At 48.9% G+C, this 26002-nt stretch overlaps 1 protein-coding gene across 7 annotated transcripts in view; it reads left to right on the top strand.

Moving 5' to 3' along the window:
• The first annotated feature begins 53 nt into the window (after positions 1-53).
• YPEL2 (yippee like 2) overlaps positions 54-26002 on the top strand; it is a 65596-nt gene continuing 39647 nt past the window's right edge. For 2 of the 7 annotated variants that reach the window (XM_027975343.2, XM_060395148.1), the window contains exons 1-3: positions 169-272; positions 9767-10002; positions 23758-24071. In XM_027975343.2, coding sequence (XP_027831144.1) covers positions 23955-24071 — 117 coding nt within the window. In that variant the 5' untranslated portion in view covers positions 169-272; positions 9767-10002; positions 23758-23954. The other 5 variants (XM_015098466.3, XM_015098465.3, XM_060395149.1 and 2 more) reach the window with 4 other exon arrangements.

Consider the following 26002-nt stretch of genomic DNA (forward strand, 5'->3'; position numbering starts at 1 on the left):
CTTCGCTGATTGGCTCGCGGCGGATGGGCTGCGGCCGGGCGCAGCCAACCCGCGGCGTGTTGCTATGTGCTGCGCCGAGGGGATAGGCGCGGGAGCGCGTCCGTCACCCGGCAGCCCCCGGCCCGGCCCGGAGGGATGCGGCGCGGCGGCGGCGGCGGCTGTGGCTTTAAGAGCGCGCCCGGGGCCCGGGATCCGGCCGGGCGGTCCTTCGCTGCTGCGCATCCCCGCGGAGCCGACCGCGGCGCGGGCCGGACGGGGCTGCTGGCTGCCGGGTGAGTGAGACGCGAGCGCGGCGCGCGTGGGCGTGGGGCGTGCTGACAGCGCGGGGCGCCCGGTCGGAGCGCGGGGCGCGCGTCCCCGTCCCCCTCCATCCCGCCCCGGGGCCCCGGCGGCCCGGCTCCCTGGGAGCGAGCGCGGCACCCTCCGCCTGGCGCGGCCGAGGTGGGGTCCGGCGCGGGGGTCGCCCCGGGGCGAGGTGGGGGGGCCGCGGGCGCAGGGGGCGGGGAGCCAGCCGCCGGGGCCACGTGACCGGTTTGTTTACAAACACTGCCGGGGCCCCGGCTGCGGCCCGCGGCTGGCGCCGAGGGGGCGCAGGTCCCGGGTCGGGGCCGGGGACCCGGGCGACGAGCCGGGCAGGTCTGGAGCGAGCGGGGCCGGGGCGGGGGGTGTGAACCCGAGACCCGATGGCCGCGCCTTTCTCAGCTTAGTTCCCGCGGATTGGGACGAAGTGGGTGGGGGCCAGGGTGGGAGTTGCAGGCGCTTTCTGTCCCCGATGTCGCTGGGTCTCCGCTGGAGACACTGGGTCCGGGGGCGCCGCCCTCGGTGTGTCCCCCCGCCTCCCGCCTTTTGCGAGACTAGCCGCCCTCAAGACTCCGAGGAGCGCTTGGCCGGCCGCGGGCAGAGGTAACCGCAGCCGAGTTCCTGCCTGGCCGCTTCCCGGCGCCTCCCCAGCGCCCTTGCCAAAGAGGTGGGCGCGAGTTCACTCCTGCCCGACGGAATCAGGGAGCCTCTCCAGCGCGTATCTCTCGGGAAGCGGGTCTGGCGGGGCACCCCGGAGCTCTCACTGCTTCAGGTGCACCCTCCCTGGCCGCTGACCTCCTCTGGGTAGCTTCACCCCAAGTGGTGACTTTTCTCTTGTTGGCGAGGATGGTGGGGAGGGGAACCACCTGTTCGTTTGGACCGGGCCCAGGAGCCTGCCACCTCTGACTTCACTCTCGGCTTACAGGAGCTTACAAAGCCAAGGGAGTGAGCGCCCTCCGTTTTTCTGTGTGATGTAGCTGACCCACCCGCAGTCCCGCGGCTTTGAATGGCCCGGGGAAACCGCCCCTGGGCTTCGCTGGGTTTTTTGTTTTTGAGCTCCGGCCTCCTTGTCAGTTGCTCTCCTCGAGTGTTGAGGCTGTTTTCAGTAAGTCGTTGCTTCTGGTGAGTCTAAAAGCCGAAAATACAGCTAGCTACTTTTTTTGGCCACATCCTGCTGGCAGGCGGGATCTTAGTTCCCCTACCAGGGATGGAACCCACGCCCCCTGCGATGGCAGCTGGAACCTTAACCCCTGGACCGCCAGAGAAGCCCCAGCCATTCCTTCTCCCCCTGGCTCTTACTCCCATGTTCCTCTCTTCTGGTCCAGCAAGATGCGGCTGCCTGTCCTAGAGCATTGGGCAAGAAGGGATGCTTGTGTTCCACTTGCTCCCGGAACATTGGCCACACAAGGAACCTAGGGGATTGAAAAGCTAAGTGACTTGCCCAAGGCAGCTGATGTCACTGGTTCTGGGGTGAGACGTGACCTCACATGCCTGATGCTGTCCAGTGCTGTCCTGATTCTGAGAGCTCAGAGCCTTGTGGTCAGTGGGCCTGAATTCACCCTTCCCTGACTTTCCTTTGACCTAGTTCCTGCCCCAGGACTGCATTGATGGATTGAACCTGAGTTCTCTCTATTCCTTAGACTGAGACTGAGCCTCCCCCGCCCCCGGCTCCCTACCCCCTCATAAGGGAACATTTCAATTCTTCTAATGTGTGATAATGAGTGTGCAAGTTCTTTACCAAGGAACAGGTCCAGCCTGGGGAGAGTTGTGCAAACTTCCCTTTGGCACCTTTCCGTATCCCCAGCTCCTTGAGAAGGGTCTGGGGCAGGAAGGAGCCTTGGGCTGACCCCCCCCTACTCAGTTTGGCATTGCCTCATCAGTTTAGGATTCGATAACAGCCTTTGTGTCTTGATAACTTGTGCTTGACCTAAAATTCAGAAGCTTGGAACTAGGGGTGAAAAATGGGAAATAAACACCATGCATAGGAATAGCATAAAATATTCCGTAAAAATATTCCTTCATCCCTCTAGGAGAGTGGTTTTCAAACTGAACCACAGTGATGAATACGTTTTATATCACTGCACAGAGGTCCACAACTGCCTAAGTTCCCAGAAACAATAATTGCCCTGACTACCTGCAGTGTGTTCTATTTATAATTTTTTCCTACTTAATTAAAAAAAAATATCAACTGCTGGTCATGACTCATGGCCCACAGTTTGCAGAAACATTGCTGAAGTTCTCAGACTTAAATGTGCATAAAGACAACCTGGGTAATGTTTAAGCATGTAGTTTGTAAGTCCAGTCTGGAGATGTTTATTGTCAGTGGGGAACATTTTTAATAAGTGGGCCATGAAGTTATGAGGCAGATGGTTGATAAACTCTGAACTAGTGGGAATTTGGGGCAGTGAACAATGATATGCAAAGCCTTGATCAGATTATATGACCCACACTGTATACAAACCCAGTACCGCTCATCTGTTGCAGGCCTGGGCTTTGAAACCTAAGGGTATAGTGTTTGCTTTCAACTGCCTTGAAGCATTGGCCCTGAGAGGTAGGCATAGGCCCTGTGACTCCCACAGCACCCTGCTCCAGTCCATTTGAGGGCTGCTGTTCACTATTCTGTATGACTGGATGTTTCTAGGTGTGTGGGGTTGGGGTCATGAGTAGTGCTGTTGAACCTCCTGCATTATTCCCAGATTTAGGTGAATTTTCAGTGTTTTAACGATTTTAATTATTTTGAGTTAATGATAACAGTCATTGTGCCTGGGGCATTAACAGTCTGGCCAGCAGGAAAGGTTGATTTTGTTTAGTATCTGGGTGTTCCAGGCTGTATAATCTGGAGGAAGGGCATACTGGTGATTTTATTTTTTGTTGGGAGCAGGGAGGGGAGCCACGAGTTTGTCTGTTAATAAGAAGTGACAACAAGTTTCCATGCCCCCTTGCCGACCTCAGCCCAGCTTATTGCCTGGGTGATGGCTCGGCTCCTGTGTGCAGTCACCGTTTTCTGATGCTGTTACCTGTCTCTGTTACCCGTTCCCTGGTAGCTCAGTTGGTAAAGAATCTGCCTGCAGTGCAGGAGACTGGGGTTGGATCCTGGAGAAGGAAATGGCAAGCCACTCCAGTGCCCTTGCCTGGAAAATCCCATGGACAGAGGAGCCTGGTGGGCTGCAGTCCGTGGGGTTGCAAAGACTCGGACACGACTGAGTGCCTAGCAATTTCACATCGCTTCTCCTGTCTCTACTTTCAAGCAGAAACATACGCACCTGGTGCTTCCACATGTTGGATGTTCCCCTCTTAGTTCTTGTGTCCAAACACGTTGGTAAAAGCAGTTTCCTCGAATTAATCAAAGCTGTAATTTAGCTTCAGAAAAGATTCAAATTCAAATTCATATTTCTGTGGTCCTTCCTGCCAAGGGTACGCCTTATTTGGGAAGGCTAACAGTGGGATTGTAGAAATTAACTTTAATAATATTCAGTTTGGTCAAGCAGCTCATATGAAGAGTGTTGAGTTTTGAGCCTCTGGAAAAAGAAAGCAACAAAAGGATAGCCAAGGATACGACATCCTAGGATAGGAAGAGCAGGTGGGATTCAAATAGAGGTCTGGATCAGTTTTCTTTGTAAATTATCTTGGCATTTCCCTAGAGTCTATCAACCAAACCACCAGTTGCTCTTGACAACTGCATTCCCTTCATGACAAGGGGGTATAAAGCTCTGGAAAAGGAACTCTTTTTTAGCATCTAGTGATGGAAAGCAGGTTTCCCTGGCAGCTCAGTGGTGAAGAATTCGCCTGCAATGCAGGAGATGCCGGTTCAATTCCTGGGTCAGGAAGATCCCCTGGAGAATGAAATGGCAACCCACTCCAGTATTCTTGCCTGGAGAATGCCATGGACGGAGGAGCCTGGTGGGCTACAGTCCATGGGGTTGCAAAAGACTTAGGGACTAAACAACAACAAACAGTGGAAAACCAGGGCCTACAGGCTAAAGGGATTCCCTTACCAGTTTTGAGTTTGGTGATACTATCCCTAACCAAAGGTGGTACTGCATCTCTCTGGACTTCTCTTGGAGCTTTGACTTCCCTTGGAGCGTCCCTTGGAGCCTTGGAGATTTTAAACTAGGATTATGCCCTTCCCATTACCCTTCAGAAAGCATCCACCTCCTTTCCCTGTAGCCCCATCTCCCATCTTCTCCCACCTCATTGCCTACCAGTCTTCACTTAGTCTATTCTACTTCAGTCTGGCTTGTCTGCTGCAGTGGCCTTCCTGAAGTTTCTAAAACATGTAAGGTTTGTTTTTGTGGTTGGGCCTTTCTGCTGGTGCCTGGTCTCCAAATTTTTGCATGATTGGGTTTCCTCACTTGCTACTCAGAGAGCCCCTCCCTGACCTGTTATCTAGAACAGTTCTCCTTCCCTGCCCCTCAGCCTCTCTTAATCCCCTTAATTATTATTTTTTTTTCAAAGCACTTTAATACCATCTGGAAGTGTGTTGTCTACTTGATGGCTGGATTGGAAGCTCCTGTGTCTTGCTCACTGCTGACAGTGCCTGGCAGGGAGTAGCACAGGGTAAATATCTAATTGTTGCTGGAGTGAATGAATGAATGAATGAATGACCAAGAGAGCCAAAGTTTAGAGTCTTTTAAGAGCAGAAACTGTGAACAAAGCTAGTGGAGGCAATGGAATTCCAGTTGAGCTATTTCAAATCCTAAACGATGATGCTGTGAGAGTGCTGCACTCAATATGCCAGCAAATTTGGAAAACTCAGCAGTGGACACAGGACTGGAAAAGGTCAGTTTTCATTCTAATCCCAAAGAAAGGCAATGCCAAAGAATGCTCAAACTACCACAGAGTTGCACGCATCTCACACGCTAGTAAAGTAATGCTCAGAATTCTCCAAGCCAGGCCTCAACAGTACATGAACTGTGAACTTTCAGATGTTCAAGCTGCATTTAGAAAAGGCAGAGGAACCAGAGATCAAATTGCCAACATTTGCTGGATCATCAAAAAAGCAAGAGAGTTCCAGAAAAACATCTACTTCTGCTTAATTGACTACGCCAAAGCCTTTGACTGTGTAGATCACAATAAACTGTGGAAAATTCTTACAGAGATGGGAATACCAGACCACCTGACCTGCCTCCTGACAAAGCTGTATGCAGGTCAGGAAGCAACAGTTAGAATGGGACCTGGAACAACAGACTGTTTCCAAATCAGGAAAGGAGTATGTCAAGGCTGTGTATTGTCACCCTGGTTATTTAACTTGTATGCAGAGTACATCATGAGAAATGCTGGGCTGGATGAAGCAAAAGTTGGAATCAGGATTGTGGGAGAAATGTCAGTAACCTCAGATATGCAGATGACACTACACTTATGGCAGAAAGCAAAGAAGAACTAAAGAGCCTGTTGATGAAAGTGAAACAGGAAAGTGAAAAAGTTGGCTTAAAGCTCAACAGTCAAAAAACTAAGATCATGGCATCTGGTCCCATCACTTCATGGAAAATAGATGGGGAAACAATGGAAACAGTGACAGACTTTAGTTTTTGGGTATTCCAAAATCACTGCAGATGGTGACTGCAGCCATGAAATTAAAAGATGCTTGCTCCTTAGAAGAAAAGTTATGACCAACCTAGACAGCATATTAAAAGCAGAGATATTACATTGCCCACAAAAGTCCATCTAGTCAAAGCTGTGGTTTATCCAGTAGTCATGTATGGATGTGAGAGTTGGACCATAGAGAAAGCTGAGCAGTGAAGAATTGATGCTTTTGAACTGTGGTGTTGGAGAAGACTCTTGAGAGTCCCTTGGACATCAAGGAGATCCAGCCAGTCCATCCTAAAGGAAATCAGTCCTGAATGTTCATTGGAAGGACTGATGCTGAAGTTGAAATGCCAATTCTTTGGCCACCTAGTGGGAAGAACTGACTCATTTGAAAAGATCCTGATGCTGGGAAAGATTGAAGGCAGGAGGAGAAGGGGACGACCCAGGATGAGATGGCTGGATGGCATCACTGACTCGATGGACGTGAGTTTGAGTGAACTCCAGGAGCTGGTGATGGAAGGGAGGCCTGGTGTGCTGCAGTCCGTGGGGTCGCAAAGAGTTGGACACGACTGAGGGACTGGACTGAAGAGTAGGAAATGACTTTCTTTTCTGGTTTTTTTTTTTTTACGTTTTCTTGGAGTATAGTTGGTTTACAATGTTGTTAATTTCTGCTGTACAGCAAAGTGAATCAGGTATGTGTATATAATACATATATCCCCTCTTTTTTTGGATTTCCTTCCCATTTAGGTCATCACAGGGCATTGAGCAGAGTTCCCTGTGCTGTGTAGTAGATTTTCATTGGTTATTTATTTTATAATAGTTTGTTTTCAAGAGAGGAGGAAAAGAAGTTTTCTCTTCCTTTTCTTGAGGGTTCTTGTTCCTGTGGAATTACTTTCTTTTGGGATTTCTGCTTCTCACAAATTTTTCATCCTTTTATTTTTTTTTATAGGTTGCCAAAGTCTCTAAAAGTTCCACTATTATTTTTTTGTTGTTAGTAACTCTTGCCTGCTCTACTAGCCTCACTCTAGGCTTCATTGTTCGGACAAACACAGTAATCGTGTTTCATTAATACTAGGCACTATAAGTAGAGCTAAGAATCTTGACTTTGGAACCAGAAAGCTCTGTGACCTTGGACATTTTCTCTAAGCCTCTGCTCCTTATTTGTTAAATGAGACTAATAGTAGTTACTATCACACAGGGTTGATGGGAGGATTAAATGAGAGAATGCACAGGAACCCAGGCCTGGGGCCTGGTACATAAGCACTTGGTATTAGCTATTAATAGCAAGAGTAAACAGTTAGATTCTCTCTCTCTCTCACTGTCAGGAATTCCATTGATTTCGGAGTGCAGTAAGACGGGGAAAACTACCAAATTTTAAATTAATGTAAGTAAATGAAGACCAAAAAGGTCACTTAGATTTATCAGAACTGGAATGGAATGTAGAAGTCATCTAATTGGAAACTGCTAACCAACTCTTAATAAACATCTATGTGGAAGAAGTAATATTTATAGAAGTGTCTGGAAGAACAAGTTGTCTACCTGGTCTTAGTTTTATCCTTGATTTAAGTTGGGCCAACTGAAAGCTGCATACTTGGGCCATGGTAGCTCAGCCCCGCCAGAATTACTTTCACTGAGATGAACTTGAGATGGGTGTCCTGCCCTTTGCTTTATGGACTGATGCTCTCCAAACTAGCTTTATGTAACTTGCTACTATGTTTCTTGTAAGAGTTTACATAGTTGAAGACTTAAGCTACAGCTTCACTTAATGTCTCTGTTAAGTTAATTGGAGAAATTTTCTTTCAGAATCTGGTGCCAGGAAAAGTTTTGCCTCTCCCAGGGAACTGGCATGACTTTCCTTTGTGGACAGTCGGGTGTAACTGATCATGTTTCTCTTTTTGCTTTGGCTGCCAGGAAGCAGAGAAACAAATTTGTGGCTTGACTTTAGTAACTGTCGGGCCCTGTATCCCAATTTTTTCCAGTGGTAACTTTATCCTCTTATTTTCCCTGCTTTCAAGCTGATGTTTTATAACTCTGTATTATTTAGATATTTGCTGGATTGGGCATTCAAATCCATTTTAGAGACACAAACGTTGAGGCTCAAACAGGCAATAAGAAAGAACTTGCTTATTAATACACAGAACTAAGTAGGGCACAGGATAGACTGTAAACTGTATCTTTTATTTCTCAGGTCCGGGCTCTTACAACTCCTGTGCATTCTGGAAGAGTACCAACTCCTGACTTAAACTCTAAAGAACTCATAATGTCTCAGTACTAGGCCAAGCCTTCCTTCTCTCTTGGGATGGGGCTGAGTAGCATCTGCCAGTGAGGTGTGGCACTGCCACCTGAATCCCTGTTTCCTGGCTGGGTCACTGACCTCTCCGGTCTCCTGTGTTACGGGGCAGTCAGGCCTCCCCCGTGGTCTTGGGAATGCAGTATGTCCAGACTTAGAGGGCTTTAGCTGAAATGAGAGTCCCTGCTCAGGATGAAATCATTCTTTAGTGTCTGGAGTTCCCTTGGCTGTTTCTTGCCATGAAAGAAAGGCTTGTTATTCAGATGGCAGATGGGTGCCTGATGCTGTTTACTAGCTAAGTCGTGTCTGACTCTTTGCCACCCCATGGGCTGTCGCCCACCAGGCTCTTCTGTTTTCATGGGATTTCCTGGGCAAGAATACTGGAGTGGGTTGCCATTTCCTTCCCAACCCAGGGATAGAACCCATGTCTCCTGCTTGGCAGGTAGATTCTTTACCACTGAGCCACTGGGGAAGCCAGTTGTGTTCCACTGAGGCTCAAACAGAGTCCACTGGGTGTGAACAGTGGTTGAGATCAGTTGGGCAGAAGAAAGTGGTTTTATTTTAGCTGGTGTGAAATTTTGTTATAGGAAACATTGACCTGCCTAGTGATTAGTTTTCCCATGGTGTTCTGGGTGGGAATACCTGGGGCAAGAGAACATACCTGCCCGAGTCAGGAAAATTTTGATTCCTTTTTTGAGATAGAGAAAAGGAACCTCTGGTCTGGGGCTGAAATTCAACCTTGGTTTTATTTTTCCCTGGGTAATCATCATTCAACAGATGATAAGACCTTTGGGAGAAAAAGATAAGTTATAATATGGCCCCTAAGAGCATATCCTCAAATAGGAGTGATTAAGGCATCTCTGTCAATAACCAGAGTACAAGGTAGAAAGAGTTTAAAGTCCTTACAGCGATACAGAAAGAAGGGGAGGCATTTTGGAGATAGGGCTGGGAAGAGCGAAGAGGATTTCAACATGCAGAAAGAAACATGCCAGGGGAAAAAGTATGAGCGAAGGCAGGGAGGTGTGAACATGAGAGGTAGTGTACACAGAATGCCAGGAGGCATGTGTGATACAAGGAGAACTTGCTTAGGCTGCCATTGCCGTCGAGTAGCTCCACGGAAGTGGGCTGTGACTTACATTCACAGTAGAGCTCTGGATGATGAAGACCTGTGAACAACGGCCTGCTGCTCAGTCGCTTCAGTCATGTCCGACTCTGTGCAGCCCCATAGACGGCAGCCCACCAGGCTCCGCCGTCCCTGGGATTCTCCAGGCAAGAACACTGGAGTGGGTTGCCATTTCCTTTTCCAGTGCATGAAAGTGAAAAGTGAAAGTGAAGCCACTCAAGTCATGTCAGACCCTCAGCGACACCATGGACTGCAGCCTTCCAGGCCCCTCTGTCCATAGGATTTTCCAGGCAAGAGTACTGGAGTGGGGTGCCATTGCCTTCTCCTGAACAGTGGCCTAGCTGACATAAATAATTGTTGTTTAGTTGCTCAGTTGTGTCTGACTCTTTGCAACCCCATGGACTGCCACACTCCAGGCTTCCCTGTCCTTCACAATCTCCCTGAGTTTGCTCAAACTCCTGTCCATTGAGTCAGGGTGCTATCCAACCATCTCATCCTCTGTCACCCCCTTCTCTTCTTGCCCTCAGTCTTTCCCAGCATCAGGGTCTTTTCCAATGAGTCAGCTCTTCGCATCAGGTGGCCAAAGGATTGGAGCTTCAGCTTCAGCATCAGTTCTCCCAATGAATTTGATCTCCTTGCTGTCCAAGGGACTCTCAAGAGTCTTCTGCAGTACCACACTTTGAAAGCAGTTCTTCAGCGCTCAGCCTTCTTCATGGTCCAGCTCTCAGCATCCATACGTGACTCCTGGAAAAACCATACATAGGTAATCGGCATCCTCAAAAGTGAAACTGTCCATAGGGATTCTCAACCTTGATTGTCCTAAGAATTCCTGGCCCAGCTAAAGACCTATAGAATCAGAATTTTCAGGATAGGGAATCTAATAAGAATAAGCAAATAATACCCTTGCATATCCCCATTTCCTAGATTTTTCTACACAGCCCATCTCACTCTGTCTGGAAGTCACTAAGGCAGTTGGTCTCCCAGGCAGAAACCAGCTGCTAAACCTCCTTGACCTTTGGCCCCCTTTCCCTGAGTTTCTGTTTGCCTCTTCCTATTTTTCTTTTGTCTGTGTGTCCCTGTGTATCATCCATTGTATGCGTTTCCCCTTAATCGTTTTCTTTGACCGCTTTCGTTTTTGTTGGGGTCTCCCTAACTAAACTGACCCACCTCCAAAGGGACCATAAGGTAGAAAGGATTCGCTTTCAGTATTTGCTGTGCTAATGGTATAAATGTGTATTATGTAAATATATATTAGATAGGGCTTTTGGTTAGTTTTGCTTACATGATTCTTAATTTGTTTTCTTCAGGATTTGAGGGGAGAAGTATTTCCACTCATGACTGCAGCCTGAAGGCTAAATATCCCCTTGGCATGAAGGGATGATAAGAACTGAAAATGAGCTTTTTCTGCCTAATCTGTTGTCCCCGGAGAAGGCAATGGCACCCCACTCCAGTACTCTTGCCTGGAAAATCCCCTGGACGGGGGAGCCTGGTGGGCTGTAGCATGCGGTCACTGAGGGTCGGACACGACGGAGCGACTTCACTTTCACTTTTCACTTTCCTGCACTGGAGAAAGAAATGGCACCCCACTCCAGTGTTCTTGCCTGGAGAATCCCAGGGACGGGGGAGCCTGGTGGGCTGCTGTCTGTGGGGTCACACAGAGTCGGACACGACTGAAGTGACTTAGCAGCAGCCGCAATCTGTTGTCCCACCTTCTGGTTCAGGTTGTTCTCTTCCCTCATTTGTTTTCTCAGGTTGCTGCAATTAAAGGTTGACGCATTGGGCCAACCCTGGGAGTCGGAAGATGTTTTGAGAGAACTTGACATCTTTGTTTCCCGTTGTCATTAATTGACTTAGTCTCTCTCTCCGGGAGGTATTGTCTTAGAGGGCTCAGGACCAAGAATGAACCTCTTCAGATCACTTTCTGTCATGTCGTGGTTGAAGGATCCCCTGGAGGGGGGTGGTTCCCAGATTCAAATCTCAGTTCTGGTACTTTTTATTTAAGCCACTGGTGGCTCAGACAGTAAAGAATCTGCCTGCAGTGCAGAAGACCTGGGTTCGATCCCTGGTTTAGGGAAGATCCCCTGGAGAAGGAAGCGGCAGTATTCTTGCTTGAAGAATCCCATGGATAGAGGAGCCTGGAGTCCTGTGGTCACTGGGGTCACAAAGAGTCAGGTACGACTGAACAGCAAACACTGTGAGTTCACTTTTTGGTACTTTCTTGCATAGTGACCTCGGAGAAGGCAATGGCCCCCCACTCCAGTCCTCTTGCCTGGAAGGTCCCATGGACAGAGGAGCCTGGTGGGCTGCAGTCCATGGGGTCACTAGGAGTCGGGCACGACTGAGTGACTTCACTTGCATTTTTCCCTTTCATGCATTGGAGAAGGAAATGGCAGCCCACTCCAGTGTTCTTGCCTGGAGAATCCCAGGGACGGGGGAGCCTGGAGGGCTGCCGTCTATGGGGTCGCACAGAGTCGGACCCGACTGAAGTGACTTAGCCGCAGCGGCATAGTGACCTTGGGCAAATTGCTGAACTTCTCTTGGGCTTTTTCATCATCTTTCAGCTAGGAGTAATCATAATAATACCTGCTTCTCTGGGTTGTTGTGAGGATTGAGATAATACATATCAAGTGCTTTACCCCTCATGGGCCCATAGTAAGAAATTAATAAATTGTGGAGTTCTGGAGAGTTTCTGACAGTTGCTGAAAGGCCTCAATGACTCTTCCTACCTCCTTTGCTCATTTCCTACCTTCCTACTCTGAGCTCTTAGTGCCAGCAGGGCTTTGGGCTAGCTATGGCAGGTAATTAACCGGATATGGTTCCTGGACATGGTCGGGAATGACAGACGATCTAATGGGAAGGTTAACCCATAAACTGGTGGCTTTGTGGAGGCCTCTTAAAGTATATGAGAAGGCTGCACCAGCAGTATGCTTAGCCCCCCTTAGTATGCCAGGCTGAAAAGGAGATGAGGCTGTCGTTCTTACTAAAATCTGCCATTCCCATAACAGGAAGAATCCAGAAATTTGCTCTAGAATGAATCTGTCTCCCCCACCCTGTTCTTTTCCATTCCTTCAATAAATGCCCACCCTAGGTGACAGTTTAATTCTTAGAACAAAATGCATCCATCTTTGGGGTGGTGATGGCTGAGACTTCGGACATACAGGCAGCCTTTGGAAAGCGCCTCTGCCCTTTTTCTCTCCTGAGTTTTAAGTCCAGTTTCCAAATTCCAATCGTGGAAAGGCAGGGAGCCCAGCCACAGATGTCAGAGTCGAGTTTTGGATTTATTTGAATTGGGAGATTAAAGTGAGAAAGCCAAAGGCATGCTGACAGCGGAACAATAGAATGGTATTGGCAGATTTGGGATGGATGGTTTGTAGCTAATTGGGGCCCCAGCTGTGCCCTAGGGGAGCAGCAGTTAAAGAGAAATCAAGGTCACACAGTGCCCGTGTTCCAAAAGACATTCATTTATTCAGTAAATAATATTGGACCTCTGAGTGTATGAGACACAGGCGACAGTCAAATAATCATCTCAAGTGCTATCACATGGAGTTGGGGGCCTGTCCTTGTGGTGATTGGAGGAGTCTAAGGTGAGGGTTCCCTTGGGAAGTAATCTGAGGACTGGCCATATCTCTTATTCTGCTTTCCAAGATGTTTTCTTTACAGATCTTCTAAATGGCTGCTTTACATAGCAGTTCACGTGTAGCCTTGTCTGGGACAGAGGAATGGGCTGGATCCCTGTCTGGGCCCCAGATCATGGGAGGAATGCATTCATTTTGTTTTAACCAGGATTATCCTCTCTGAGCATGGCCAAGCACAAAATGAAGGACTGTCACTGAAGGTAACAGCCCCTGGGGACTGGCAAGTGGGTAGATCTGGTTTCTTTGGAATGTGGAGCAGAGGCAAGGTCAAAGGACCCTTTTCTTCTTGGCCTGAACCAAGTCTGACACTGCATTTTCTCTGACTCATTCTTACCAAGAGCAGCAGCTCAGACTGCCCTGGGATGTTAGTGGGGACCATCCTGGAAGAGAAGGTTCCTGGGTGGGAAGTCGGGGTTTCTCTAGGGGTCTGGAAGCCACTGCCAGCCTGGGGAGGGTGCCTTAGGAAGTTTCCCTAGGTGGGCAGTGGTGGGAAGGGCCAGCGGAGGCTGAATGGGAAGTATTTCTGCCAGCAGACAGCAGCTGGGTAAAACCATCAGAGGTTTTTATGGTGGGGCCTATCAGAGATAGGGCTCCACAGTCCTGAGTTTCAACCTGCCTGCCCAAGTGAGTTTACATCAGAAGAGTTTGTGGAACATTAATGGTGTGTGAGTCCCATGTAATGCCCAGAATTCAGTATTTTAAATGTACTGGATAATGGCAAAGTAAGGAGACTATAAAAAAAATCAGCTTTATAGGGTAGCACAGAGCCAATGACAGTCATTTATTTTACTCGGTTAATTAACATTTATCAAAAATCTCCAGTGTGCTGGATACCAGGAGTCCTTGGGAACCAAGGAGGGTGGGTGGGTAGAGACTGGACCTCTGATTGCAGGAAGTTTCCAGTCTGAGAGTGGAAAGGTCCCATTCCTGAGAACAGTTTTTTTGCATGCTGGATGAAGGGGCCCCCTAGCTCTGCTTAGGCTCTCTTTTTCTTTTGGCCTGTGAGACACGTGAGATAGATCCTAAGCTCCCCAACCAGGGATCGATCCTGCATCCCCTGGATCGGCATCACTGGACTGCCAGGGAAGTCTCTCTTCAGGGTCTTATTTGAGCTGGGTATTAAGGGATGAGTAGGTATTTACTGGGCAGAGAAGATAGGTTAAGGCTTTGTAGGAGGCTGAAATAACTTGAGAAAAGGTAATGAAGGAGCTCGGTCTGATGGGGAAACAGGTTTGCAGCAGTGTGGGAAGCTGACGAGAAGATACAGAGAATTGGGCCCAGGTTTCAGTGCCACCTAACGGGGGTTGAACCTTGTCTTGCAGGCTGCTAGGAAACCGCTGGAGGTTTGAAACAGGAAAGCACTGTGATCAGATTGTGCTGTATAAATAGAGTTCTAGAACTGTTGGGTTGGCGAGGTAAGAGCTGAGTCAGGGGGCCTAGTTCAGGAAGTGCAGGGTGAGAGAGAGCCTGGCTCGCAATGCTGCGGCTGTGACTGAGGGCGACAGTGGGAGGGTGGGCTGTCGAGGCAGGCAGCTATGTAGGGGACAGACAGGGCGTGTGTGAGCAACAGAAGGGAGAGAGAAGAAAGGGTGTTTCCTGCCTGGGCAGCTGGGCCTCCAGGAGGAGAGGACAGAAGAGGGGGACAGGGCAATGGGATCCGGGAGAGGGGGAGAGATGGTGCTGGCTTTGGGGATTTGAAGCACTTTCCTAGGAGCCAGAAAGGGGTCCCCCTGTAGAGAGGAATCCTCGGACTTCCCTGGTGGTCCAGTGGCTAAGACTCCATGCTTCCCCTGCAGGGGGCCTGGGTTCAATCCCTGGTCAGGGAAGTAGACCCTGTAACTGAGACCCAGTGCAGCCAAATAAATAAAAATAAATAAATATTAAAGAAAGAAAGAAAGGAATCCAGAGAGGTATTTAGAAGGCTTGAGTGTGGATGAGAATGCTGGAGGGGGTGGGGAGAGGGCGGGCAGGCAGGCAGGTAGGCATATGGTGGAAGCTCCTCCAAGGAGGAGGAGGATGGAAGAGCTGCCAGGGAGACGGGCTCAGAGAGGCAAGAGGAGGCCCGTAAGGGAGAGTTTCAGGGGAAAAAACAGCCCAACGAGAGAGCTGAATGCAGCACCAGGGCCAAATAAGTGCTAGCATTCAAAAGTATTAGTGTTTGGACTTGGCATGTTGGAGGCTGCCCATATTTTTGTTACTCAAAAGCCTGGTTGTGATAAATGATATTCGTGGAGCGCTGCCAGAAGGCTGTGTAGCTCTCCCATTCCTCCGGAGAGTCGATATCGCTGGATCCAGCCAGACCATCCGAAAGCCACGTTCTTGGGCCGCCCTCATTTGACCCCGTGTAGAATCCCAGTTACTGAATCGCCCTTCAGTGTTCCTTACGCTGTCCATTTTCATGGAGAGGCCTCTGAGAAAGTCTTGCAAGAGAATTCCAAGGTGGAAAGGGCTGGTGCACTGGAGCTCTATCCCCTGGCTTGCTCATTGTCTCCTGTGACCAGCCAGGAGAGAAACATCTCTCAGAGAATCTGTATCCTGAACAACCAAGATGCTTTTATTTCATAGGAAATACAAAACGTCTAACGGCTGGTATTTTCTTTTCCTGCCTTGGTTCCCGGGGAGCTCAAAGCCAAATTTGCAGTTGAAATTCAGTAAATCTTTAGCAATTTAATAGCGTGTGTTTGTGTCCTAACTCTCTTTGTGTTAATTCTTCTGACCCTAATTTCTTAATTTACTTTAATAGTATTGTATGATTTGTGCTTTTGTAAAGCCCCCTTAAATCCTTTTTGGATCTTGGTGTTGTATAAGAAAAAGAAGGAAGCCATTAATGAACCTGAGCCAAATGTGCTTGGTAATGAATCTTCAGACAGATCATATTTGGTTGGAACTGTAGAAACAACCCAAAGTAATATCTGATCTCTTCTTAGCCAGCTAGCAACAGCTATTTGTATGTAATGACTAGTAAATAACTTGGAAGTTTCAGAATATTCAAGAGGAAGTGCCTCTTCTCTATGGAGGTGTTCTAACAGATGTAAGCCTCACATGGGGGCCTCCCAGGCAGAGTGCTGAACTAAGGGCCATGTGGTAACAGATGTTGCAAAGCACTGTCCAGCCAGTGGACTCTGTGAGGCTGGTGTGTTTCTGTGACCTCGCGAAACAGAAGGTTGGCGGGTGGGCACTTTCCTCTGGGGCAGGGTTCAGCTGGCAGAGACATCATTGCAACATGAAATCAGGATTTTAAGAGCTGAAGGAATCCTAGAGATCATGTAGGATTATCATCTGACAGATAATCCCCCTGAAATCAAGACTAGACCCTGTATCCAACATAGAGATGAATGGTTGGTTTTACTTATGAAAGAGTGGTTTCCTGAATATATCCAAATGGTTTGTTTATATATTTATTTTTTTCATCAACTAGATGGATTTAAAGTACCACCTGAGTTTAGAGGTATAAAGGGGTTAACCATGAAGTGATAGCATTGTTTTTCCCACGTGCCTTGCACATCAGCTTGTGGCAGTTTTAATACAGAGTTTCAGTAAGGTTTTCAGTAGCAGCCCCGTCCTGGGATTAGTAGAGTCAGTGCAGACGGCAGAGGTAACTTCATTGCATGAAGTGATGGAGTGGGCTGTTGTTCACAATGACACGGCAGTAATGTCAGATCCGCAGCTAAGCCACCAGAACCTGCTTAAACCACAGTCTACCTTTAAGTGGATTAATTTAGGCCTAACCCTCTAACCACCGTGAGTCAACCTGGCAGACAGGAGTACCGCTCATTCGGGTCTTGTGGACAGGAAGGGTTCCCGCGTTTTTTTCTCTCTTGCTGGTGAGGATGATCGCAGCTTATCAAGGTTACGGAGTACCAGCCACATGCCAGGTGCTCTGCTGAATGCTTCCCTTGCATTATGTCATTTGATGCTTTTGTCTCCCCCATGAGGTAGGCACTGTTAGCCTCTTTCAGGCAGCTTGCCCAGTGGCGATGCAGCTAGTGAGAAGAACCAAGACAGAAAACCCAAGTCCATCTCTAATCCTGTCCTCCTCGCCAGGGGAAGGTACCACTACCCACTTCTCTCAGGTGGCAGCCCAGGGAAACTGGGCCCCCCTGCTCCCGGGTCAGGGTCGAGGATTCTGGTGAGATCAGGAAAAAGGGGAAGAGAGAGGAGTATCTCCTGGGACAGAGGTTTTCCACAGCCATTCTGTCTCTTCGTTTTCTCTGTCTCCAGTCCCAGAATGGCTCACCTGTCCCCTTTCCGCTGCAGCTTATTTATTGCCTCCAGTTGGGTCTTCTCTCTTTCCTCCTGGAACAAGCTAGTCAGTCATGCGCCTACCCTCTTGTCGTTAAAGCCAGCATGAAATCCTCCTTAGGATTCCTAAGAGTTGCTACAATAAGTGCATCTGTACTCAGTTGTGTCTGACTCTTTGCGATCCCATGGACTGTAGCCTGCTAGGCTCCTCTGTCCATGGGATTCTCCAGGCAAGAAGACTGGAGTGGGTTGCCATTTTCTCCTTTAGGGCCTACAACAACTATAAGATGGAAAAGCTGGAAAATGGTTAAGCTGTAACCTCAACAGATATATATATATATGTATGTATGTATGCATTTATATATAGATAGACAGCTTCCATTGGTGGCTCAGTTGGTAAAGAGTCTGCCAGCAATGCAGGAGACCCGGGTTCAGTCCCTGGGTTGGGAAGATCCCCTGGAGAAGGAGCGACTGAGCGACTTCACTTTCTTTACTATATGCCAGGTGCATATGTGAAGTACTTTATAGGTTTTAGCTTAGTTAATTCTCACAAGACCCTTATGAGGTCATTATTAGTGTTCCTAGATTTTGCTGAAGAGAGCAAGGTCCAGAGAGTTAAAGGTCACACAGCTAATAAATTATTGGACTGAGATTTGAAATCCTTGGAGTCTGGTTCCCAAAACCCTTTTTTAAAATAGGGTTGTAATTAATTACATATTGCACAATATGATATTAATTTCAGGTATACAACGTGGTGATCTAATATTTTTATACATTATGAAGTGACCACCACAGCAAGACCTGTGACCATACAAAGTTATTACCGTCTTGTTGACTGAATTCTCTGCGTGTGCATTTCATCCTTGTGACTCATGTATTTTACTGCTGGAAGTTTGTGTCTCACCTGTTCTGTTTGTGCCCCCACACCTCTCCTCTCTGGCAGCCACCAGTTTGTTTTCTGTATCTGTGACTGTTTGTTTTATTATGTTGGTTCGTTGCTTTGTTTTTAGACATATAAGTAAAATCATATGGTGTTCGTTTTCCTCTGACTTATTCTGCCTTGCACAATACCCTCCAAGTGCAACCATGTAGCTGCAAATGGCAGGATTTCATTAATTTTTATGACTGAGTAATATTCTATTGTGTGTGTATATAAATAAATATATACATATTATATATACACCACATCTTTATTCATCCATCAATGAACACACTTTGCTTCAATATCTTGGCTGTTGTAAATGCTGTTGCAGTGGACATAGGGGTACATAGATCTTTTTGAACTAAGGGTTGTTTTTTTTTTTTAAATTTTAGTTAATTATCCAAAATTCATCTGTTCACCCACTGCCTCGTATTGCCTTTATGAAGGACGTGAAAGTGATGAGATGGTCAAATCTGCTTATTTATTTATTTATTTATTTTAATTTTAAAATCTTTAATTCTTACATGCGTTCCCAAACATGAACCCCCCTCCCACCTCCCTCCCCATAACATCTCTCTGGGTCATCCCCATGCACCGGCCCCAAGCATGCTGCATCCTGCGTCAGACATAGACTGGCGATTCGATTCTTCAAATCTGCTTTTTAAATACTTAACACTGGCTGAAATGCAGAAGGTGGGTTTAAGGGGGAAGGAGACTCAGCTGCCTGCCAGGGCTGTGTGCATCAGTGCTGCTGTGTTCCTGGCAGTGCTTTAGGGCCTTCGAGCATGGCCACGAGGGAAATCGCCCCTGTAGGGGAAGGAACACTGCCGCGGTTCCTCTGGTGTGCTCACCACCTTGAGAGGAGAATTCTAGGTTTAGAGAACTATGATCCTGATGATCCCATCTACCTTGCTTGAAGACAAGCTAGACAGTCCTAATGAAGCGGCAGGAAAACCATGTCTGTCTCTGAACTCTCTGGCCTCCTTTTTCTTTTTCTTCTTTTGAAGCAGCAGCCTCTTTTTTATTTTTTTTCCCTAATTCATCGACCACTAAAAATAGTAATAGCTGCAGTTTTGGTGTTTTGTGTGCCAGCACTGTGCGTGTACTTTGATCCTCTCATCTGATCCTCCTCGCCCTGAGTATGTCGGTTTTATTAGAATTGGGGAAGCTGGGGGTAAGAGGGGTTGAATACCTTGCCACAGTCACTCAGCTACAGTGGAGCAGAACCAGTCTCTCTTTTTAGTTTGCCATTTTCACAATTTTATTTTTATTTTATTAAGTTTATATTTTTGGCCAGCCTGTGGGATCTTAGTTCCTCGACCAGGGATCGAACCTACACCCACTTCACTGGAAGCAGGGGGTCTTAACCGCTGGACCACCAGGGAAGTCCCCTACCACTGGTTTCTGATTGCAGAGCCCACTTCTTTTCCAGGCAGTCTTTGCCTGCCTTCCTCCAGAACAACACCCCACGAATGAGCGACAGCGCTAATGCACACCTCGGGATGGTCCTGTCCTGTGGCCGGGGGGAAGCAGCCTTGTTCGACCAGAGGGCTCGCTACCTCCTTCCCCTCCCTCCTGGGGACATGCGGAAGGTTCTGTTTTGAGTTCCACCGGCAGTCGTGGCTTCTGGTGGAAAAGCCCAGTCCATGAGGTGGGATGTCTAGGTTCGCTGTGTGCTCCCTGTGAGTTTGGCTCTCAGCGTGGTGTATCCGAGGTCTTTGTTTTTAATCATAATAGTTCACATCTTTTCTTTCCACACCGACCAGCAGGGGCCAGCTGGAGGTGGTAGCAAATCTCCCTTTAATTTCCACTGTGATGGATTATTACTTCGCTTAAAATGGTGTTTAATTTGTACACGTGCCCTGAGGCTTTTAAATATTGAGCTCATTTGATTATTGTTGGAAATCAATTTAAACTCCACAGTGTGTTCAGCAAGGTGGACTCAGGAAGCCCCATGGAGCCTATGGCCCCATTAGCAGGTACTGGAGTCCAGAGATTAAAATGTGGTGAGCTCTACAGCCTTGTAGCCTTAATTTCTTCCTTAAAAAAAAAAAACAAAAACAACAAAAACAAAGCTATTTCATCTTCCTTCCTAACAACTGACTTCTTTTTACTTCCTTTTAAAAAACTGACTGCTTTTTAAAGAAACAGCTTTTAATATTCGGCCTTAAGAGGGGAGGAGACGGTAAGTGGTGATTATTTTTTGGTCTCCAGCTCTTCACTTTTTCTGACTCAGCCCATTCTTTCCTTTCTTCTCAGGCTCAAGGACCCCGCTCTTGATCCTCCGTCACCTTGCTTTCCACTTTCCCCCTCTTATTCCTTCTCGTTTGCCCTGTAGCAGTTGAACAAGGTTCATATTTCAGGAAGCCACTTTTTCTTTCTTTCTGTCTTGGGGAAGGAGTCACCTTTTGTGGGTTCCTGTCAATTCCTAGGAATGAGTGGAGACTTTGCAAGGAGCAGAGCAACTGTAGAGCAAAGTCCAAGGCTGTTCGGGGCTTTTCCAGCACGAGGCAGGCTGTGATGTTGCTTGCATAGTCCATTTTTCTCTTCTTAAGTTCTGTGCTGGATGAATGTGTTCGTATGTGACGCATGCCTGTTTAATGCAGACCGTGAATGCCAGTTTCTCCAAAGGTTTGCGTAAGTTTTGAGATTCACATTTGAAGCTGAGCAAAACCAGAAATCCCTGCCTGTGAACTTTTTTTGGGGGGTTTCCTACAGAAGAGAAGTGAGAAAAGAAATAATTCTGCTCTGGGGAAATGCATAATTCAGAAGCCGTCTGCGTGTGTAAGGAAACAGACTCTGGGGCTGCTCTGTAAACCCAGACTGGCAGCCAGGGCTCACTGTTTCCTCGCCTTCCCGCAAGTTTGGATGAAAGGCGGACAGGCCAGCTGGTGCTCCTCCTGCTCTCCACTGGGCAGCGGGGGCCCTGGCCTTCAGGAGCTCCTGGCCTGGGGCAAGCCTCCCGCCTGCTTCCTCTGCCCTGGCTTTCCTGTTCCTGACCCCTACCCCCTGACCTTTCACCACTTCCTTTCCTGGAAATGCTGCCATTCCTGAGAACGACGCAGGAGTGTTGCAAAGTTCTAGGATCTTTCAGGAAACCCCAAGCAGGGTCCTTGGCTCTTTCTACCCCCTGCAGCACTTCAACAGCCAACAGCCTTGGTCCACCGTGGGCTTTGGTTTGGACCACTCACCTTAGCGTTTGCAGAGTAAGCTTAGGGTGAGATGCGGGGGCTCTGATCCAAGGGGTCGTGTTGTCTCCTGTTATGGCCAGGCCGCACGCCAAGGCAAAGCTGAGGTGAATTCTGACCGCCATCCATGCACGTGTGCTGAGTCGCTTCAGTCGTGTCCGACTCTCTGCGACCCCATGGACTATAGCCCGCCAGGCTCCTCTGTCCACGGGGTTCTCCAGGCAAGAGTACTGGAGTGAGTTGCTGTGCCCTTCTCCAGGGGATCTTCCTGATGCTGGGATTGAACCGTCATCTCTTACATCTTCTGTGTTGGCAGGCAGGTTTTCTTTTTTTTTTTTTTTAATCACTGGAGCCACCTGGGAAGCCCCTCTTACCCCTGCCCCTCCCATATTCTTCAAGTATTTCTATGATGCTGTTTAATCTGATGACTTTTTTTTTTTTTTAAGATTTATTTGGCTGTGCCGGGTCTTAGTTGCTACACATGGATTCTTTTTAGTTGCGGCATGTAGGATCTAGTTCCCTGACCAGGGAGCAAACCCAGGCCCCCTGCGTTGGGAGTGCGAAGTCTCAGCCACTGTCCTGCCAGGGAAGTCCCCGATTACTCCTCTTTAAAATTAGCGGTGGGAGACTCAAGCAGCCAAGACCCTGTGCCTGGGCCCCTCTAGGTCTGAACCCCTTCAGCAGTTGGACATTTCAGGTGGCCACTTGGTCACTCTGGGTGTGGAGCTTACTTGGCTCAGCTCTCGAGGGACATGCAGGGCGAGAGATGGTGACCACTGCTGTCCTTGAGCCTAGTGCTGGCCAGGGGTGTTAGCCACTCAGGAGGCTATAGAGTGCCCCAGGGGCATAGAGGCCTGCAGGGACGCTGCAGCGGGAAGGATGCCAGGGAGGAGGGCGGCTTTCCTGCTGAAGCTTTGGTTCCAGTGGAGGTTTGGAGGGGAAAGACTGTGATTGGCGGGCTTTGTCTGAACATCCAGATGGATCCCAGGCATAATGCAGCAAGGAAGATCTGAGATTGTTTGTCTTCCTCCCCCGTGTCTCTAAATAATTTTATCTTCAAAGCATGACGCAGGCGTTAATTAACACTCTGGCTCTCCTGGGAGGTAGGCAAGTGGGAACACCACCCCCGTTTGTGAAGAGTGAAGCCCAGGAAATAGGTAGATCCAGAAGCCTCAGGTATGCGAGCCGCAGAGAAGCAGAGTGGGTCTCAGAGCTTGGGGTTTGCCCTCAGACCTTTAACTGGACATACCCCGGGAACCACCCCTCTTTCTCTGTGTCCTTGTTCCCCATGAGAATCACAAAGCTGAGGCTGTGGTAGGAGAAGTGCTTGCTACTGTGTGGTGAGTAATGGAAAGTTTGAGTGTTGAAGAGAAATTCTGGTCAGATTCACTGTTATTGTGAATTTGAGATGCAGGAGTCTGATTCTGCCATTAGTTGCCTTCATTTTACTTGGTTAAAAACAAATGCGCTGAGCATCTCCTTCTGGGCAAGGTATTACAAAGAGAAGCGAAGCGAAGCTAAGTGAACTCGCTCAGTCGTGTCCAACTCTTGGAGGCCCTGTGGACTTGTAGCCTACCAGGCTCCTCAATCCATGGAATTCTCCAAGCAAGAATACTGGAGTGGGTTGCCATTTCCTTCTCCAGGGGATCTTCCCAACCCAGGGACTGAACCTGGGTCTCCTGCATTACAGGCAGACGCTTTACTGTCTGAGCCTCCAGGGAAGCCCTTATATTACAAAGAGAATCATTTCTCAAAAGGACTGCCTGGCCATGAGGGATCCTCTTGGTTGGGAACTCGATCTTTTGTATCCTGTGTTTCCTTTATACTCAAAAGAGACTTGGGGTTTGTTGCCTCTTCAGATGGTGATTTCAACTGCTGGAGGACTCCTGGCATTTGGAGATGAATACAAATCTGTGATTGTTGACTGTAGGGAAGTCATTTATCTTGGTTGGATCAGGAAAATGGGACCCCCAGGGGTCCTCTCCTGGGGCTGTAGGTGGCATGTCTTTAAGCCTGGCCTTTTCTATAGCTGTGAGTTTCCCTCAGCAAAGAATTCGCCTGCAATGCAGGAGATGCAGGTTTGATTCTTGGGTCGGGAAGATCCCCTGGAGAAAGGAAATGACAACCCACTCCAGTGTTCTTGCCTGGGAAATCCCATGGACAGAGGATCCCAGCAGGCCACAGTCCATGGGGTTGCAAAAGAGTCGGACACAACTTAGCGATGGAACAATCACCATGTCTAGGGCTTCCTGGGGGGTGGTGATCCTGCCAGTTTGCTGGACGTTGGCAGGGTAGCTCCTGAGAGCCCTGAGGCTACACTGAATCTCCAGCGCTAGAACTGCAGCAACAGTGGGATCTCCCCTGGTTTCTTTCTTACCCACTGGGCATCTTGGCACAATGTAAGAACACAGAAGGGGGATCATTTTATGCTGTAAGTGTTGCCCTCTCTCAGGTGGCAGTTGGACCCCACTGGCTCTAGAGGAAGCCCGGCTCCATCTAGCTAATGATGGTTGCTTATCTTGGCCCTGCAGGCTGCTGAGAACCAGCCCGAGACCTCTGCTTGAGGGTCCTTCCTCTGAAGACATCACCAGTGTGTGGAGCCTGCCGCACACCCACCCCCCGCCAAACCACGGCCTTTACCTGCGTCTTCCGGTGTTTCCCGTGCGACCCGTCCTGTGGGAGTGCCTCGTGGGCCACCCCAGAGTTCACCCCCGGCTCAGCAGCGCCAATGGTGAAGATGACCAGATCCAAGACTTTCCAGGCTTATCTGCCTTCTTGCCACCGGACCTACAGCTGCATTCACTGCAGAGCCCACTTGGCCAATCATGACGAACTTATTTCCAAGGTACATGTTCGCTGGAGGCCTTCCTTGCCGACCTCGGGGGAGGGGGCTTCCGGGTTTGCAGACGTGAACAAGCTCTCCCAAAGGGCCCGGGACGTTCGTATTCCTCCTTTTGTCCAGGGAGGGCGGATCTGCGTGGCTGTCTCACTCAAAACTATGAAAGAACTCGGAGTTGGGGGGATACAGTACTAGTTTAATCTGTAACTGTGGAAAGTGGGTGTCATCCCTGTTGACATCCCCAGGTCGTGGGGAGAGGGGCCAAGGAGTGATTGAAGCCTTGCACCCAGGTGGCCTGGCCTGGGTTGGCAGATGAACTCACCGTAGGGGGCTGCCTGCCTGGAAAGGACTTCTAAGAAAAGTGGTAGGTAGGAGAGAGAAAGGTAAGGGCAGTTAATGGCTGAAATGAGAGAGGGAATATTGCTTTTTAAGCTCCCAGGGACAGTTACCAGATGATTTAATTACTAAAGTGGGTGACCTTTGGGTGAATCACAAGTGGCTTGGTGAAGAGCTGACCCACTGGTTTGTGGGTCCCTGTAAGGCTTCTACATGAGGTAACATGGCATGACATTTGATCACAATCAGAAAAAAGACGGGAACCCCATTTTCCCTGAGGAGCCTTGGCAACCGCTCCTTAAAGCTGGGGTGGGGATTATTATTCATAACAAACAACCGAGTGTCCCTGTGGTAGTCCAGACCCCGGCTCCTGCAAGCAGCATTCTCAGGGTGCTCCCTCCCTCCTGGCTCTAACTTCCCAAGGGAGGAGAAACAGCTTCACTAGGCTGCATGAAAAGGAAGAGGAGCTCAGGGGGGCTTGTCCCTTTGTAGGTGGCCCGTGGGAGCTGGTTCCGTGTATGAGGCAGGGACCCCAAAGCCAGTGTTCCTGGTAACCTCGAGGGGTGGGCTGTGGAGGGAGGCGGGAGTGGGGTTCAAGAGGAAGGGGACATACATGTCCCTGCTGCTCCTACATGTTGATGTGTGACAAAAACCATCACAATTTTGAAAAGTAATTAGCCTCTAATTAAAAAAAAAAAAAAAAAAAGCATTCTTTGAGAATGGCTACCCGCTCCAGTGTTCTTGCCTGAAGAATTCCGTGGATGGGGGAGCCTGGTGGGCTACAGTCCACAGGGTCGCAAAGAGTCGGGCACGGCTAAGAACACCACTTTCACTTTCACACTTCTTGAACGTAGACTTCATATCGTTGAAGTAAAAAAAAAAACTTCTGTGCTAACTCAGACTAAGTAAAAAGAAAAAAAAAACAGTGTTTTTGATCTGTTTCCAATAAGTGCTAGAAAAGATGGTGCCCTGCTCCCCGCCTCTGGCTCGGTAGCCCCCGCCAGAGGGAGGGAGGGAGGGAGGGAGGTCCGGCAGGCCCGGAGCGGTGCCGTCCAGCTGGCCGGCCTGACAGGAAGCGGAGGAGCCGCTCCAAGAGCCGCGTCTGGTGGCCGCGGTCCTCAAGTCAGGGCTGCGGCCAGAACTGCTCCTCCGAGGCCCCTCCCAGGCTCGGGGGTCACCCCGGAGCCCTCGGAGGCCAGGCCCCGGGCCCACCTGCCCTCCTCTAGGTCTCTGCTGTTCACGCTCCTCGGTGCCCCATCGTGTTCTGGCCAGTCTATAGCTTCCTCCCCTGTTAACCGACTCATCTTCTCTCTGATTCCTCTTGGATCTTCTGGGAAGCCCCTGAGTCTGGAGGTTTGGTTGTGGGGAGGCTGTGTCACTGAGAGGAGAGAGAAGTAGTCAGTCCTCTTTGGTTTGGAAGGGGGCCTGCAAGCTTGGAGGGGGAAAAACATGTGAGTTGTCCTGTTCCTGGAAGTCTCCAGAGAAAGAGGAAGCCAAGATGTCTTTTTAACTTCAGGGAGAGTTGCTGTGTGTCCTAAGAAATGGAGGTAACTGTGTGTAGGTACCTTCAGAGTACAAAGGACTGCTGCCTAACACTGTAG

This window comes from Ovis aries, chromosome 11 (genome assembly GCF_016772045.2).
Source record: "Ovis aries strain OAR_USU_Benz2616 breed Rambouillet chromosome 11, ARS-UI_Ramb_v3.0, whole genome shotgun sequence".
NCBI classification, from domain to species: Eukaryota; Metazoa; Chordata; class Mammalia; order Artiodactyla; family Bovidae; genus Ovis; species Ovis aries.